We start from the raw sequence: 16,778 nt of genomic DNA, 5'->3' as shown, positions 1-16,778 counted from the left end.
ATATATATATATATATTTATCTGCTGCTCAGTAGGTCTGTGGTGGTCTGTGTACACAAACACATAGGAGTGGGTGTGTGTTTTCATGAGGACAGACCTTCAAGAAGTCAGCACTAAAACCAGCCTGACAGAAGCCCTGTCCCTCTGGAGTGTTGGCACCTGGAACCGAGAACAGATCTTAAAAGAACAACTGGTAAAGTTCTCATACGGACAGTAAGAGGAAGTGGACAGACAGAAAGATGGACAGAAAAATAAAGTGGACATAAGGAGGGCGAGTGGAATTGAACAGCTGAGATGGAGGAAATGTCAAGCCAGTATAGAACAGTAAGTAAATGGGACGAACTGGATCTGCAGGGCGAGTACTCCACCACTGTTCCTCCTTTCTTTAGAAAACAAGTTCCAACAGGTTCTCTTTCTGTCCCTCCATATGTGGACCACTGATAGAGAGGAGCGCAGGCCTGGTGACACAGAGAGACAGACAGACAGAGAGACACGGACATTAACCCCGGAGCCATCTCTGTGAGGGAAGAACAGGTGTGATGTTCTCACCAAGATGTGTTCTCCATCAGAGCGGACAGAAGCTCCAAACCACTGCTTTGATTTAAACTCCATCTGTGCTCCATTACTAGTTCTGTCGTCTGAGGAGAAGGACAAGACAGGAGACAAATGTTCTGTTCTGTTCCATTCTTGTGACATCAGTAAAACAATGTGTTGAAGAACTGTTACAGGTTTTAGAGAGATAATCTGTTTAGAACAAATATATGGGTTTTTTTTTTTATTGTTTAAACATCTGTGTTTTTGAGCCACGATATTGACAAGGAAAGACCAAATCTTCTACTACTGGAATTGATATTTTGGCAGACCTCGAGTTTAGAGACAGTGGCTCTGACTTAGAGACAAAAGGCTGAGTTTGAGTTTGCAGAGATGGAGCTGCTGAGAAGCTGACCAGGATGGACAGGATTAGAAACGATCAGATCATCTGGACAGTCAAGGTGGAGAAAAGGTTCGAGATGCTTTGGACATGAGCAGAGGAGAGACGAAGAACAAAAAGACCAGAAAATGTTGAAGATGGAGCTGAAGACCCCCGGGACCATGTGTGTGTGCTGTGGTTGGTGTAAAAGTAGAGGAAGGGGGAGAATAGGGTGAGATAAAGGCAGGTGTCCCATGTTGTGACCTCTGAAGGCAACAGCAGAAAGAAAAAAAAATGACTAGAAAATGTGAGGTTTTCCTGATGTTTTTGGGGGGTTTATTATGGCGCTGCTAGTTTCCAGATTATATGCGCACACACAGACACTCTCCTGTCGATACTTGTCCTCCTCAGTCAAATTCCAGACGGGTCTCAACAGAAGTAGTTTCACATTCAAGGTCTTACACACAAAGCTTTAATGGCATTTTTAAAAAACACTGGAGACAGTTGGACAACACTGGATCGGTCCAGTGATCTATGGACTGATCCAGATCCTGGTCTGGCCTTGCAGTTACAGTACCTGTGTTGTCAAACTGTAACTGCTGACAGGAAGCGGAGTTGGTCCAGGGGCAGCTGTACACGGCTCCTCGCTCCACCACTGCGCTGACACCGGAGGTGTTGGCCCGAGGCGCTCCGACCAGGACATCTGACCTGTGGTAGACCAACCAACACAACACCGGTTTTAGTTAAAGAAGAAACCGTTCACTCACAACCCAAGGTTGATAAATACAACCAGTGATTATAGCTTTTAGGGTCAAGCCTGTTGTTGTACCACCGTTGCCTCCAGAGGCCAGTTTGTGTCACTGAAGTAAATTTAAAAACTAGAAAATAGGAAGTAGCAGGTCTCTGACCAGAGCAGCGGTGGCTCAGTGGTTAAAGAAGCGCTCACAGCTGTTCACTTTGGTGACGGGTTAAAAGCAGAGGTCACATTTGGTTGTGTGCTGTGTCACAGTGACAAGTAGTTCACTTGCCTTTCCTTCCTTCCTTATCTCTGAGGGCACAAATATTGTTTGTTAAATAAATAAGTTAAGTTGTAGGTTTGTTTATTTTTCTGTAGATTTAAAGACATGTTCACATCTGTAGACAGAGTTCATCAGTCACAAGACTCTAATGTAATTTTTTCTCTGACTCCCACAGAAATGTTCCCTGTTATAAAACAATAATAATAATAATAAAATGAATTTATCTTGATTAGACACAGGAAGTGTGTCATGGTATGATAAAAGCTCCAGGGCGACATGATTGACAACACAAGCCTCATAAACACAACTGTTTATCTTTGAGTTGAGATGTTAGCCACGCCTCGAGCTCCAAAAGTGCTCACTTCAATGCTGGACCACGCTGTTGTCCATACTGTTTTCTTTTTAAAAGTTAACTAAATGAACTCCTGAAGCTGTTTGTAAAAAGGGCTGAGCCGACATCATACATGCACCTCCATTGAACTAGGCCAGTTTAATCCCCTGTTCCCAGAATGAGGGGTTTGTCTTCAGGCTTCATTTTAGTTTTAGCTAAAGCTACTTCGTGTTCGTTTCAGCCAGCTAGGTAGTATCGACCGGTATCATTTTGGTTCTTTTTTACCGTAGCTCACACTCAAAACACTCACCGTAAACTGCCAGTGGATTTAAAGAAGTCCACGGAGAACCCAAAGAAACTTCCGTCCGGTCCAGAGAAAACCGACGGCGCTTCCTCGTCCAGGTTGAAGCCGAAACCGGGAGAAACAAGTAGAAGAAGAAGAAGACGGTAGCAGGAAAAACCTATTTCCACCATGACTTTGAGTCGGTTAATCTCAAAAAATGTATTCCCGAGTTTAAACCTGAACAATAGTCAGATTATGTTGCTGTAACGCTAACTGTGAATCGACTTCATGTCGGTATGAACCGAGAGAAACAACAAACTAAAAAAAAGAGGAGAGAGAAAAGGGGGCGGGGCGATACTTACTTCCGCTTTATTGTCTTTCACAATAAAAGCGTCACAGTCTGCCTGAACCAAAAGGTCAGAAAACAATACAGATCTGACCACACAGGCAAATGTTCTCTTGTATTTTAATTTAAACGCTTTTAGTGATGTTCTAAAAAAAAAAATTAAAAAAAAGATTGTTTCTATCACTGCAGTATTAAAAAATATTTTACACCAAAGCCCAGAGGGAATCACATGGTCCACTACTATAACTGTCCTTGAGGTAAATCTGCACAAAGGATTTTTAAAAAATATCACATTTTATTGACTCAACAACATGTGAATGTAAGATAGAATCTGTGTGATTTTACCATATAAGGTACGGACCGCCCTTACACACACACACACACATACACACTCATTCTTCACGGCTCACCTCATCGCCATGATTCAGGGTTTCCTAATAAGAACATTACTGCTGTGGTGTTGTGCCTGTACTTCCCTGTCTGGGTGTGTGTGATAAAGGTGTGGATCTGTCTGATCCTTGATTTGTGTAAGAGTCCATTACACAAACGCACTAAATAGTAGCAGTGAAGTCAGAAAATGTTTGTTCATAACTTTTTTTTTCAGTTTTTGGTTTTATAAAACAACTAGAATTGAGAGCAGATCATCTGACGTTTTAAACTTAGCTCAACTTTATTATTAAAGCACTTTATAAGCAGAAAACAACACAGATGTCAGAAGGGCCGTTCATGGTTTCCTCCAACATAGTGAGCGACACCTGCTGTAAATACTGTATTTAGCTGACATTGAATCACTGCCTGTATTGTCACTGTAATAATTTAATAATATATGATATAAGTATTATTTTTATTATTATATATATATATAAAGGCCAATATATATTATTTTGTTCTTTTTCTCCTCCCAAAGCTAGAAACTTTAAAACCCGTAGATTGTCATTTTTAGGCTGTGAAACCGACTTTGGCCCAAAAAACAAAGAGAAATCAAAGTGTTTTGGGATAAACACATTTAATACATCATCAATACAATAATATATATTACAATTTGTCAAATAGTCACTGCCCCCTGCTGATTCTGCTGAGCACCGTGCTTTGTTGGAAAATTATTTTAAGAACTCCTTTTGTAAGAATATGTGACAATCCTCTGATGCTCATTCAGAGCAACTAAATATTTTTTCTCTCACATGAATTTTTTCATGTTTCTTCAGACTGCTTGTTTGTGTAAATATCTTCCCACATTCTGAACAACTAAATGGTTTCTCTCCTGTATGTATTCTCTCATGTGTTTTCAGATTGCTTCTTGTGAAAAACCTCTTCCCACACGCAAAGCAACTAAATGGTTTCACTCCTGCATGTATTTTCTGATGCAACTTTAAATAAGCCTTATGAACAAATCTTTTCTCACACTGAGAGCAACTAAATGGTTTCTCTCCTGTATGAATTTTCTCATGTCTCCTCAGGCATGTCTCCTGGGTAAAACTCTTCCCACATACGGAGCAAGCAAATGGTTTCTCTCCAGTGTGAATTTTCTCGTGTCTTCGAAGATGCGTCTCCTGTGAAAAACCTTTACCGCAGCCAAAACAAATAAAAGATTTCTCTCCCGTATGAATTTTCTGGTGCGTCTTTAAAATTGACTCATTTACGAATCCTTTCCCACACTCAGAGCAATTGAATGGTTTTACTCCTGCATGCATTTTTCTGTGGATCTTCAGATATGATTTGGATGTGAAACTTTTCCCACACTCAGAACAATTGAAAGGTTTCTCTCTCCTATGAGTTTTTAGACCAGTGACCTTTTTGCCCTCTCTGCACTCGGACGACCCTAGGATGTTCTCTCTTCTATGAACCTTTTCATGTAATTTTAATGCACACATTTTAGAAAATGTGCTACCGCACTCAGAACAACTGAACGGCTTTTCTCCAGATAAAAATTCATCATCATTTTGTAAACTCGTCTTCAAAGACAGACACGGAGCGATACCAAACGGTTTCTCTTTTGCATGGATTCTCTCATGCAATTTCAGACTATTCTTTTGAGTGAATCCTTTTCCACAGTGACAGCAGCTAAAAGGTTTGTCTCCTGAGTGAATTCTCTCATGCACCTTTAGATTCCCTTTTTCAGTAAAACATTTCCCGCACTGCGAACAACTGAATGGTTTCTCTCCAGTGTGAATTCTCTCGTGTGCCTTCAAATTTCCCTTTTCAGTAAACCTTTTCCCACATTCGGTGCAACTAAATAGTTTCTCTGGTGTCTGAAATTCTTCATTGTTTTTCAGGTCTGTTTTTAAAGGAAATCTAACCTCGCAGGCCGAGAAAGGCTGAGTTTTCTCTTTTAAATGAATTTTCTCATGTACCTTCAGGTTACTCTTTTGGGTAAAATGTTTCCCACACTTGGAGCAACTAAACGGTTTCTCTCCTGAATGAATTCTTTCATGCACCCTAAGATTGCCCTTTGCCACAAATCGTTTCCCACACTCTGAACAACTAAATGCCTTCTCTACTGAATGGATCCTCTCGTGGACCTCCAGGTTGCTCCTTTGACTAAATCCGTCACCACATTCAGAGCAACTAAACGGATGCCGGTGAGAGTGCAGTTTTTCATGGTTCTGCAAATCGGACATGAGGCTGAATCCTTGCCCACATTCTGAGCAGACGTTTGTCTCATCTGTGTCACTACTCCACCTTCCTTTAACTTGCACTTCCTTTGAACTCTTACCACGGTCCTTGATGCCTCGTACTGAACGCTCGTCTTTCTTTATATTTTCTGGACGTTTTACAGCCTCCTCCTGTACGATGGACACTTCCTCCTCTTCCTCTTTCATTTGAGGACACTTTCTTGGTTCTTCATGCTCCACGTGGGGCCTCCACTCTATCTGCCCAGGAGGAAGCTCCTCTTTAACGAGCAAAGGCTGCTGCTTGCCTGCATGAGACAGTGAAGAGACTTTGGAGAAGAACTCATGATGTGACAATCAGCATCTGGTGGTAGTGGGGGGAAAAAAAACATACACGCACTAATGACAACAAAACCTAATGAAACCCAACCTTTTTTTTTTCCTTTTACATGCAAGTTTGGTGTCTGTCTGTTAATGTGAATAATTAAGTGGAAGTGGAATATAAAATGACCTCCAAAATGCATTAAGTTATGGATGATACATTCCCTTAAAATTTGAAACAAGATCATGTTTTATATTTTCATCTTTTACCTTTTCAAAAGGGGCCACAGCAAAAGTTTGGCATAGTTAATACCTAGTATTAACCTAGTAGCTAACACCCCTTCTAATAAATATATCCATATAAATATCAATATATATACACATTTGTTACACGTATATGTATATATTTCTGTACATAATTTGTTATACTAATCATCCACGGAATAAACTTTTTAATACAACCAAAACTATTTAATTGAATCAATAACTGTCAAAATGATCATACAAAAGTACAGATAAACGTGATTTTTTTTCGGACAAACAACGCCTCCTTCGTTCAATTTTAGTTATAGCATGCTATTGCCCGGACTAACATGTCTAACATAGTTGCAGTAGTTGCCTTAACTAGCAAAGAACAGCTTAGCTGGAGGCTCTTTTTTTTCCCCGGCCCCACTGAGCAGGGACTGACCTGCTGGAAGCAGCCCGTCTTCAGGCTTCAACTCGGCATCGACCAGCCTCCTCTGGCGGCAAATCTCCTGCCCTGACCACTCTACTCTATCTTCGTACTCTGCCCTGGTTTCCTCCAGCATAGCGAGCATCTCGGTGAGCAGTGTTGTCTGCACCGAGGGCTTCAGCCGTGTCTTCAACCTTTCTCCGTCCTAAGTATAAAGTTAAGGACGGCGTTGGTTCGAAACGCCGCTTTTTCTGACGTTAAATCAATGTCTTTAAGATGGCTGACACCAGCTTCAAGCTAGCGAAATTGCTACACGGTCGGTTTCCGGGTTAAAAAAAAAAGAAAACATACTGACACACCGGAAGTTAATCCTGCAGCAAATATGATTTGACATTAGGCAAATGATTACATTAAATATAAAATAATTATAAAATGACCAAAAAACGATTCACTATTACATAAATAAATACAGGCTACTAAGCAAATGATCATTTTATGTCAATTTTGTTTTATAAAAATGGAAGAATTTCATTAAATGGAGCAGCTATTAGAAGACAAAACATTATGATGCTGCTGCTTATCTTGTTTAAAAATAAAATATAATTGAGATTTTAAAAAAATAGCCTTAACGAAAGCACATAATTATAAATAATAAATGAATAAATAAACTATGGGTTAAATGTTAGTTCAGTTTGTTTATAAACAATTGCTACTAAGAAATAAGAAAACACAGCACACCACTGCACACAACCAAATGTGACCTTTAACCCATCACCTTAGTGAGCAAGAGGCAGTGGACAGGACAGAGACAGAAATAAAAGGATGGTTGTAGTGGACCTGAAGAGTGGTCTCCCCCTGCCAAGTCATCCTAGAGCCTGGAGTAAGGTTTCCTTTCGACTGGTACTCCCCTGCTAAGATGAGAACAATCAAATCTCCTGGGGTCGTCATCCTCATCCATCATCCTGAAACTGAAACTGAACTGTTTGTCATTTTCATTTTCAGTTTTTGCAACTGACACAGGAGGCGCCGGTAGGGATATATGGTTCCTCTGGGAATCAAACCCAGACAGATATGCTAACTGCTACACTATGGAATCCCATGGACTGGACCTTAATTCTGACAAGTCGATTTTTGGTACGAAGAAGAAACATGGCTGCAGGATTGTGGGATTTGTTTTGTGTTTGTCACAGTGAACTTCTACAACATTGGTGCTTTGGTACATTTTATTTCCAAACATTTATATCTTTATAAAAATAAGAAAAATCTAAATTGTCTACAATCACACCAATCTGAATGTGTTCATGTAATTAGGAGCAGGTGAGAACAAAAAAACAACAATTATCTCTGATTTAAATTTGTAAGTAATAATAATAATAATAATAATAATAACAATAATGACAAAACATCAAACAAAAACTGTGAACAAACTTTTCAAAAAAATATTTTGTCGAATATAGTATGATGGAAAAGATAAAACACAAAATGTTGGAATGTGAGAAAATGAAAGACGCCGTTGTCGCCTACAGTTAATACGAGGGTCAAAGGTCAGAGGCACAGAAACAGCTGCTGGTGGATCTGAAGGCCTGATGTTTTGAAGCAAAAGTGAAAAAAGTGCAAAAACATGTTGATGTTGACGAAAAATCAATTTGTAAAAAATCCTCGGCGACCTGACGTGAACATGCAGTAAAGAAATAAGACTAAATTTCTCCACACCCAAGCTGTGAGGGGCAAATATCGGAAAGGTTGGCCCCTTACTCCTCCTCTTCCTCCTCCTCCTCCTCTTCGCCCATCACCTCCACTAGCAGCTCAGCTGTGCATGTAGCCTCCCCCAGGCTGTTCACTGCCTTCACTGTGTACTTAGCATCGTCATCGCCTGAAACCTGAGCATCAGAGACAGGAAGAGAATAAGAGTCAACTTCCTGTTGTGAGAGGAAGTGACAAAAAACAACTCAACACCAGCCTCCAGTCACTAGGTGGCAGCAGCTCATACAGTGGTTTGTACAGATAAAAATATACATGTTATCAGGTTCCTAATAATATTTAAATCTGCAGAGCTATGGGTCAGAGCATGGGGGAGGAGGGACGTGAAAACATTTCTGTCCCCTAGGGGGAGCATAACAGAAAATAATTGAGAAGCACTGCATTCATCAATGTCTCTGTCTGGGTCATCACACCATCTGAGCCACAGTTCAGAGTCAGGGCAACTTTTTTTTTTATAAACAGTTCACAAGATCTGTCACATGACCTCTGACCTCTGAAATGACCAGGCTGCAGTTTCCATCCTCGTCGTAGTCGATCTGAAAATGTCTGGTCTCTTTGATCGGTTGGTTGTCCTTGTACCAAACGACCTCAGGGTCGGGGAAGCCTGACAGACACCCACACAGACGTAACGTACAAGATTTGCACAAACACGTTTTCTACCTACTTTAGCTTTATGCTACAAAAAGAAAACAACATCAGGACTTTTTTTTTTCTCACCTTCGATCTTACAGTCAAACCTAGCAGCACTTCCTTCCACAACCTCCACGTCTTTGATGACGACACTGAAAGTGGGCTTTGACTCAACCTTCTGTTCGTACTCCAGACTCTCCAGGAACTGATTGTCCTCTGCCCACACACAGTAGCGTTAGCCACCTAGCCTGAAAGTCACTTAGCCTGTCGGCTACAGATATTTTTGACCTTACCTTCTGTGGGTGACCCTTTTTTTGCACTCACACCCGCCATCATGGCAATAGACGACAGTCGGCCAATGGCCAGCACAGCGTGACCCGTTTTCTGTTGCAAAAAAAGAAGAAAAATAACCATAGATTAGAAGAGGGTTCTGTAGCAACTGTTAGCTCAGGTGCTAGCATTAGGCGTTTACCTGCCACTTTCTTCTCAGGATGTACTTCTTCATCCTCTCTTTGGAAAGCTTTTTTGCTTTCATTGTGTTTGTGTCCTGTTTCAGCCACTGGTGTTCAATACACTGAGGGCACGACAGGCGTGATCTGCATAAAAAAGTTAGAAAAGTTTATAATATAAAGCTGAATCATCCCCTGTGTTTACCCTAACATCAACTGATCTGATCTCTGGACCAGGTCCATTACTGTTCGAACTGTAGGATGACATAGGTGTTTCTCTCACTTCATGTCCTTCTTCAGCAGTTTGGTGATGAAGTCTTTAGCATTGTCAGAGATCTCGTCGAAGGCGTCATCCTCAAAATCCCAGGAGGCTGAGGTCACGTTAGACAGAGTTTCGTTGTCGTTGTCTCCCATAAAAGGAGACAAACCGCTGAGTCTGAGGAGACAAAAACCAGGATCAGGTTATTGTTTAAGAAACAAGCGAGCTTGATCGAATATTATAAATTTAATGTATTCAATCAAGAATCAAGAATCAAGAAGTTAATGTAAAGATCGAAGAAACAAAACAAAATGGAAGGTGTGACCATGTGACTATCATCAAGTAAAATCCATAGATCAGAAAGTAACGTAAGAGAAAACAGACTTTTGTTTGTTTTGTTTCAGCTGTCAGTGTTGTTCATCCATCCATCCATCCATCCATCTACATAATCGTACTCACAGGATGTAACAGATGACTCCGATGCTCCACATGTCGGTGGGGTAGCCAATAGCTTCGTAGTTAATGACTTCAGGAGCCACAAACTCTGGAGTTCCAAAGAGAACTTTCAACGTTCCAGAGTTCTCTGTCCAAGACCAGGGTCAAACAAACAGATGTTCACGCACATGTTGCCACACACACACACATTTTCAACGTAGACATGTCTTTAGTTACCAAGTCTGCGGGCGAGTCCGAAGTCGATGAGTTTGATCTGTGAGCCGGTTTTGTTGACACACATGATGTTTTCAGGTTTCAGGTCCAGATGGACCACGCCTTGTTTGTGGATGAAGCTGACACCGTCAACAATCTGTAGCATGTACTTGATGACCTCACGTTCTGTCAGCTCAAAGTCCTCATCGATGATCCGCTCAAAGAGTTCTCCGCCGGAGATCCTGGTAGACAACCACCACAAACACACCAGGTCCAGAGAAAACAACACCATCAAATCATAGAAACACTGTTGTCAGACAGTCGTTGACAACAGTCAAACCTCGGACTGAGGACTGTAGCTCACAAAGACACGGACGTTCTTGATCCACTGCTGCCCAAACCCATCTGTATCATTTTGTAAGTTCACTATTTGAAATCCTTTGCTCAGATTTATTTATCAGAAACTGACCACACGGGGGCAGCAGTGAGTCAGCAGCAGAGTCTCTGTGAGCTAGAATCATTCATGGAATGTCAAATGAAGTATGTTGTTAGTGTTTGCAGCGTTTAAATTGTTCATACATCTCCAGCACCATGACGATGTCGGACTTTGCTTCAAAGGCATCAATGCACTGGACCAGTTTTGGATGATGAAGGTCGTTCATGATGCTTATTTCCTGTCGTACATTTTCCTTCTCCTTGGCTGAAAAGGTTTTGATGAATTTTCCTGCCCAAACTTTCTTCGTAGACTTCTCCACCAGCTTGAAAACTTGTCCAAATTTTCCTCTAAAAAGTAAAAGGTGATGTGAAAAAACACAGGAACTGCACAGGTCATGTGATCACTGGTGGGCGGTGACTTACGTTCCCAATCGCTCCTCCACATCATAAAGTTCTTTCACCTTCAAATCAGTGCGAATGGTCACGTGACGATACTCCTGCTCCTTTTCAGTGTCTGCAGTCAAAGGTCACACAGGTCAGGCAGAAGGCTCGACATGATTGGCTGGCTTTGTTGTCACATGATGTCAGTTTTATGATGTGCTTTTGTTATTGTGTTTGTGGGTTTCTTAGACCTGTACCTTCATCTTCATCCTCCGCCTCATCTTCGTGGTTTTCTGTTGGTCAGACCAAACATTAGCAGCATTTGCAACTGTAGCTCAGTTAGCATTGTTAGCTCAGTCAAATGACTGCACGTTACTTACAACATAACAACACTACACACAATTTTTATTTTATTTCTATAACTTTATGAATCCCTTGGGAGTTCCCTTTGGGAAATTAAAGCATTAATTGTGAATAAGCTAATATGCTAACCATTAGCCACCACGGTTCATCTTCTTACCATTGTTGTTAATTAGTCCGACAGTAACTGGGTCTGATTCTGCGCTCGGTTCTCCGATGCCGTATACATTCTGAGCTCTGACCCTGAACTTGTATTCTCGTTCGGGGAGAAGGTTCTGGAAATAAGAAAGACGTTGTTTTTTTTTTGTCATTGCACAAGAACAACAGTCGTGACAGTAACCTAGATAGAATTACGTGAATACGATGATGTCATCGACCACATGCCATTCACTGCCATGTGATTAAAAGTAACCACCTGGACATTGTAGGAGGTGCTGTTACAGGAAACCAGGTGACGCCACTGCTGCTCCACAGAGTCCCAGACCTCCAGGAGGTAGGACTGGACTGCACTGCCGCCGTCATACGTGGGTCCGTACCAGGACAGAGTCAGGCTGGAACGTTGAATGTCCGAGGCTGCTGGGACCCTGGCTGGAGGGTCAGGTTTATCTGAGAGGTTGTGGGACAGAGAGAGAGAGAGAGAGAGCGATGCTTATATAGTGTCAACCTGACTCGCCCCCCCCATAGTCATAGACCAACCCTTACCAACTATAGTGAGGTTCAGTGCCGCCTGCCTCAGACCGTAGCTGTTCTTCAGCTCAATGGTGTAGCAGCCGCAGTGCTCCTGCTGACCACTGCTGATCGTTAGCTGACTGCTGACGTCATCGGTGACTATGCTGATGCCACCCACGCCCTCCTGAATCTGAGGGCAACAAACAGAGCTCCTAGTCAGGTGACCCACCCCTCTGTGGCATAACTGGCCTAAGAAACAGACAGAAACTCACCGGCTTCCTGAATTTAAGCCAACTGCAGCTGATTGGCTGAGCTCCAGAAAATCGACACACGAGCTCCACCTTCTCTCCAGCCAGTATCTTCATGTCCTCAGGAAACTGCAGAATCTGTGGAGGCAGAGCTGCACAGAAACACAGTCAAAAAATAATAATAAATAAAAAGAATCATCAAAAATTGAATCATCAATCAATCCTTGTTTCCCAGAATGCACCTGGCTTCAGGGTGTGTGTTTGACTCTCACCTGGTTTGGGGGGAGTCTTTGTGGTGGGTTTCTTTATCCTGGCCTCACCTGGAAAACAAGACAATGTCACTGGGACTGATGACTTTACACTCACATCATCAAATGGTTCCAAACCTCAAAGAGATTAGAGCTCACGTACAGTACCAACATCGGTACCAACATCGGTACCATGTTGCATATTAATGACGCCTTTGCATTATTCACAACACCTTCCTTTAACAAAAAATATAATAGAAGACTAAAAATTAATTTTTTTGACTTCAAATGACTTTGCTGTGTGAAATACACTCGGGGTTAGAGTAGAACAGAGGCAGGATTCTCGTCTGCCACCAGAGGGCTCCAGATACGTTATCACCCACTCGCCAAATCCCAGATTTGGCCGTAATGGAAGCAGGGGCGCCGATTTATGTTTATGTTAGTGGGTGCTCGCTGTGGGGGGTGCTCGGGAGTCTCCGTGTTTACTCGGTAATCTCCGTTGAGACCCCGAAGTACCCACGGAATCGGCGCCTGTGGCTGGAAGGTCAATAGATGTGAAAACTGCTCTTCTTCATTGTTTGAAGTGCTTTGTTTTAGATTTACCTGACTTAAACTCACCATAGGGGGCAGTAGTGGACCAAGTCCTGTGTCCTTGTAAACTTATACTTTTAGCCGACAGACCTTGGTCTGTGAGCTAAACAGGTTGCCCTTCTCTTTGGAGGCTAACATCAATAAATATTATATATTGCAACTCTCTACTCTATTTTAGCTCATTACTCAAGTTTGAAGTATTTTTAAAGTAAACTTTCTAGCGGTCATTAATTATGTGAAAGTAAACACTGCCCTCAACTGTTCACTCAATGAACTTCAATGAACACTGAAAAACAGCCGTTCTGAGGTTAACAATTAAAATCACAAGAGAAGATAAACGATGATGGGAAACTGTGTGAGATATGAGAGAGGGGCACGCACACACACACACACACACACACACACAGCAACAGGCTTCTATTTAAAACCTGTGTATGCACAGGGTGGGGGTTGAACAGAGGAGGAGTCGTGGAGAGTGGAGGTGGGGGGGCGGTGGGATCAAGCTTCAGCTCCTTATTGGGACAAAAAGGAAAATAAAAAAGGAACTGCTGCATATTTTGGAAAACTCACTCTCTGAGGTAGGAGCCGACTTGGACTTTTTATCTGTAGGAGACGTTTCGGGGGGGTCTGCAGGAGGAACACACACACAAAACATTAATAAACGGATGTCAATCATTAAGACGTACGAATAAAACCAATCAATTAATAAACGGATGTCAATCATTAAGACATACGAATAAAACCAATCTTTTAAAAAAGTCAAAGTCTCCACTGATGTGAGTTCACACCGTGGTTTTCAACCTGCCGTGACAGTTCAAATGTTATTTTAAACACATGTATAACACACACAAACAACGCGACACAGTGACATACACTGGCCACAGGGAGCAGCAGAGGTCTGAGCTGAAGGCCCATCTTTTTTCGTTGCGGTTTTGGAATTTCAACAGTTCATTTGTGAAGACAGGGTTAAAAAGTTCTAGATAGAAGGAGCTCTAACGCTCCTCCTGTGACTGGAAGCCCAGCAGCATTAAATCTAAATGACAGGAAACAGACGCAGACACGGAGGAGACTTCCAGCAGATCGAGATTTCTAGATTTAAATCAAATCTGACTACAAAAAAGCCAAACAAAAACAAAATCAGACCAAACAGAGATAAGATGTGGATAAACAAACACAGACACACATCTCACCAACATAAACACACACACACACACACACACTTACCATCCACCAGAACCATGCAGGATGTCTCCACTCGTCCTCCTGAGTTTTCTGCCACACAAATGTACTGACCCTCATCCTCAGGGAGAGCTTTGTCAATGGTCAGAGACAACAGTCCTCCTGTCACAACAACAACAACAACAACATTATATCACAGCAGATTATTAACAAAATAATAAAAAAACACACTGTGACAGCTTGGTCTATACCCGTGGTTCCCAAAGTGGGGGGCGTATCTCCGACGGAAGACACGCATGAAAGGCAGATCTAAGCCGGACATTGATAACGAACCAATTTCACAACAATGTGGTGTTTGTTGTTCAACTGTCTCCCAGTGGTCTCTCTCTAAGACAGTTCAAATGTCCTGGTTCAGTTCTTGACTGACACATACTCCAGACTCCAGGGGGCGCACACCCAAACAACAGACATAAGTCACTTAGCAAGGACAGAGCGTTAACACCACCAGACTGACATGGTAAACACACGATCCTCGTCAAGTCTCCCACAGCAACTGGACCTTCATTATGATCCCTGTGGCTCAGAGGGAATGAATAGCACAGCCCGCTGTTCTCATGGTGCAACTACATTTATAAACAGAACTTCAGTAATTGGACCCCTGCGACAACAACAAGACCACAACCATAATAACAAAACCATCAAGACGTCAATAGCACTGCTATAATGGTAATTATATCAAGACGTCAATAGCACTGCTATAATAGTAATTATAACAACAACAACAGCAGCAGCAAGACAATTAAAACACCAATAACATCACAGTGTTAATAACATCATAACATTAATAACATCACAACATCAATAACATCACAGCACTAATAAAATCGTAACAATAATAATATAATTACATTAATAACCTGACAACATTAATAACATCACAACATTAATAACATCATAACATTAATAACACTAAACTGACCGTATCACATGTCAACATGAAATCACAGAAAGGAAATAACTCGTTAATAGCGAAGCATGAAAACATGACTAACAACAGTTCTGATGCGAGGAGCCAATAGCAACAAAGTACCGTTAACTGAAATCAGCAGCGTCACCATGACAACAACATCATTGTTGTTATTAAGACTTTCTGCACTGCCGTGTGTGTGTGTGTGTGTCTGCAGGTTTAAAGTTAAGCCCAGCTTTATAGTTTTAAAAGTTGGAATTCAAATTAAAATGATCCTCTGAAAAACAGAGAGATGAACAGGAAGGACATATATGTATACATATATATACATATATGTATATATACATATAGATATATGTATATATATAATCAACATATATATATATGTTGATTATATACTATTTATATCATCAGTACAATGAGCAGAACACATTTCATAATATTATTGAAAATTAAATCATAGATATGTTTGTGTGTGTGAGAGAGAAAGAGGGAGGGAGAGGGAGAGAGAGAGAGGGGGGGAGTCAGTCAGTCAGTCAGTCAGTCAGAGTGACAGACAGACAGAGCGACCCAGTGATGTCTGACCTTTAGCAGGCAGGATCAGAGGATGTCCTGCAGACCGAAATAACAGAGCAGAGGATTTACTGCTGTCTCACTGACACACACATACATGTACATACCACTGAATTGTACATTCACACACACACACACACACACACAGGGCTTTGTGTCATGTGATCGCTGTACAAGAATAACGTATTCCCTGGGCCTTCATCCTAACCTTAACCAACCCTCGTCCTTCTCCTAAATTCCGTCTGAGACTTCATTCAAAATCTGAATCCTAAAAACAAACTAAAACCTGAACCTGAACTGAACCTGAACTGAACCTGAACTCCCCCCCGACCCCAACCCCCCACGAGGACAAAGTCTCCTCTCAGCAACAGTATTCCTACAAACAGACATCCTCACATATATACATATACATGCACATATATATGGACTAGAACCAGGGTTCTACACGGAGAACATGACCAAACCCTGTTTGATCTGTGATCTATTGATAGAGTCTAAACTTCAATCAGTGCACCAACTTGATTGATGCTGCCTTACAGGCCAGCTGTGTAGTTGGCGTTACTCCACCAGGGGAAGCCCTTTTTTAAAATAGTTATGGGGTTTGGGTTTGGTTTGGGATTAAAGGATTATTAAATTGAAAGGATTATTAAAATTAAAGGATTGTCAAAATTATAGGATTATTAAGATTGAAGGATTATTAAAATGAAAGGATTATTAAAATGAAAGGATTATTAAGATTAAAGGATTATTAAATTGAAAGGATTATTAAAGTTAAAAAATTATAACAATTATAGGATTATTAAGATTGAAGGATTATTAAAATGAAAGGATTATTAAAATGAAAGGATTATTAAGATTAAAGGATTATTAAATTGAAAGGATTATTAAA

The 16,778-nt window shown here is 41.3% G+C and overlaps 3 protein-coding genes across 4 annotated transcripts in view; all 3 read right to left on the bottom strand.

Moving 5' to 3' along the window:
• Nucleotides 1-2,871, bottom strand: part of itgav (integrin, alpha V) — a 22,529-nt gene extending 19,658 nt beyond the window's left edge. The window contains exons 1-5 of the mRNA XM_008328970.2: nucleotides 2,570-2,871; nucleotides 1,487-1,617; nucleotides 549-637; nucleotides 343-457; nucleotides 97-158 (exon numbers count right to left, since the gene is read on the bottom strand). Coding sequence (XP_008327192.1) covers nucleotides 97-158; nucleotides 343-457; nucleotides 549-637; nucleotides 1,487-1,617; nucleotides 2,570-2,733 — 561 coding nt within the window. The 5' untranslated portion in view covers nucleotides 2,734-2,871. The remainder of the gene's footprint in view (nucleotides 1-96; nucleotides 159-342; nucleotides 458-548; nucleotides 638-1,486; nucleotides 1,618-2,569) is intronic.
• A 94-nt stretch (nucleotides 2,872-2,965) lies between these two features.
• On the bottom strand, nucleotides 2,966-6,849 carry LOC103392365 (gastrula zinc finger protein XlCGF26.1-like). 2 transcript variants are annotated; one of them, XM_008328967.3, is made up of 2 exons: nucleotides 6,507-6,849; nucleotides 2,966-5,805 (listed from the first exon to the last, which is right to left on the bottom strand). In XM_008328967.3, the coding sequence occupies exons 1-2, from the start codon at nucleotides 6,634-6,636 to the stop codon at nucleotides 4,037-4,039; spliced, it is 1,899 nt and encodes a 632-aa protein (XP_008327189.1). In that variant the 5' UTR covers nucleotides 6,637-6,849; the 3' UTR covers nucleotides 2,966-4,036. The 2 variants fall into 2 exon arrangements, with proteins under 2 accessions (XP_008327189.1, XP_008327190.1); XM_008328968.3 differs by having other exon boundaries at nucleotides 2,966-5,861; nucleotides 6,507-6,643.
• Nucleotides 6,850-7,696: 847 nt separating this feature from the next.
• The window catches only part of mylkb (myosin light chain kinase b), a 10,905-nt gene continuing 1,823 nt past the window's right edge, over nucleotides 7,697-16,778 (bottom strand). The window contains exons 2-19 of the mRNA XM_008328969.3: nucleotides 14,395-14,511; nucleotides 13,741-13,797; nucleotides 12,604-12,651; nucleotides 12,356-12,483; nucleotides 12,117-12,273; nucleotides 11,830-12,020; nucleotides 11,575-11,689; nucleotides 11,312-11,347; nucleotides 11,097-11,187; nucleotides 10,818-11,021; nucleotides 10,263-10,480; nucleotides 10,050-10,173; nucleotides 9,615-9,767; nucleotides 9,355-9,478; nucleotides 9,176-9,266; nucleotides 8,970-9,098; nucleotides 8,744-8,856; nucleotides 7,697-8,371 (exon numbers count right to left, since the gene is read on the bottom strand). Coding sequence (XP_008327191.1) covers nucleotides 8,243-8,371; nucleotides 8,744-8,856; nucleotides 8,970-9,098; nucleotides 9,176-9,266; nucleotides 9,355-9,478; nucleotides 9,615-9,767; nucleotides 10,050-10,173; nucleotides 10,263-10,480; nucleotides 10,818-11,021; nucleotides 11,097-11,187; nucleotides 11,312-11,347; nucleotides 11,575-11,689; nucleotides 11,830-12,020; nucleotides 12,117-12,273; nucleotides 12,356-12,483; nucleotides 12,604-12,651; nucleotides 13,741-13,797; nucleotides 14,395-14,511 — 2,225 coding nt within the window. The 3' untranslated portion in view covers nucleotides 7,697-8,242. The remainder of the gene's footprint in view (nucleotides 8,372-8,743; nucleotides 8,857-8,969; nucleotides 9,099-9,175; nucleotides 9,267-9,354; nucleotides 9,479-9,614; nucleotides 9,768-10,049; nucleotides 10,174-10,262; nucleotides 10,481-10,817; nucleotides 11,022-11,096; nucleotides 11,188-11,311; nucleotides 11,348-11,574; nucleotides 11,690-11,829; nucleotides 12,021-12,116; nucleotides 12,274-12,355; nucleotides 12,484-12,603; nucleotides 12,652-13,740; nucleotides 13,798-14,394; nucleotides 14,512-16,778) is intronic.

This window comes from Cynoglossus semilaevis, chromosome 16 (assembly GCF_000523025.1).
Source record: "Cynoglossus semilaevis isolate Cse_v1.0 chromosome 16, Cse_v1.0, whole genome shotgun sequence".
Lineage (NCBI taxonomy): Eukaryota > Metazoa > Chordata > Actinopteri > Pleuronectiformes > Cynoglossidae > Cynoglossus > Cynoglossus semilaevis.
The sequence above is the reverse complement of the archived record's forward strand: the minus strand, read 5'-3'. Positions and strand labels throughout refer to the sequence as shown.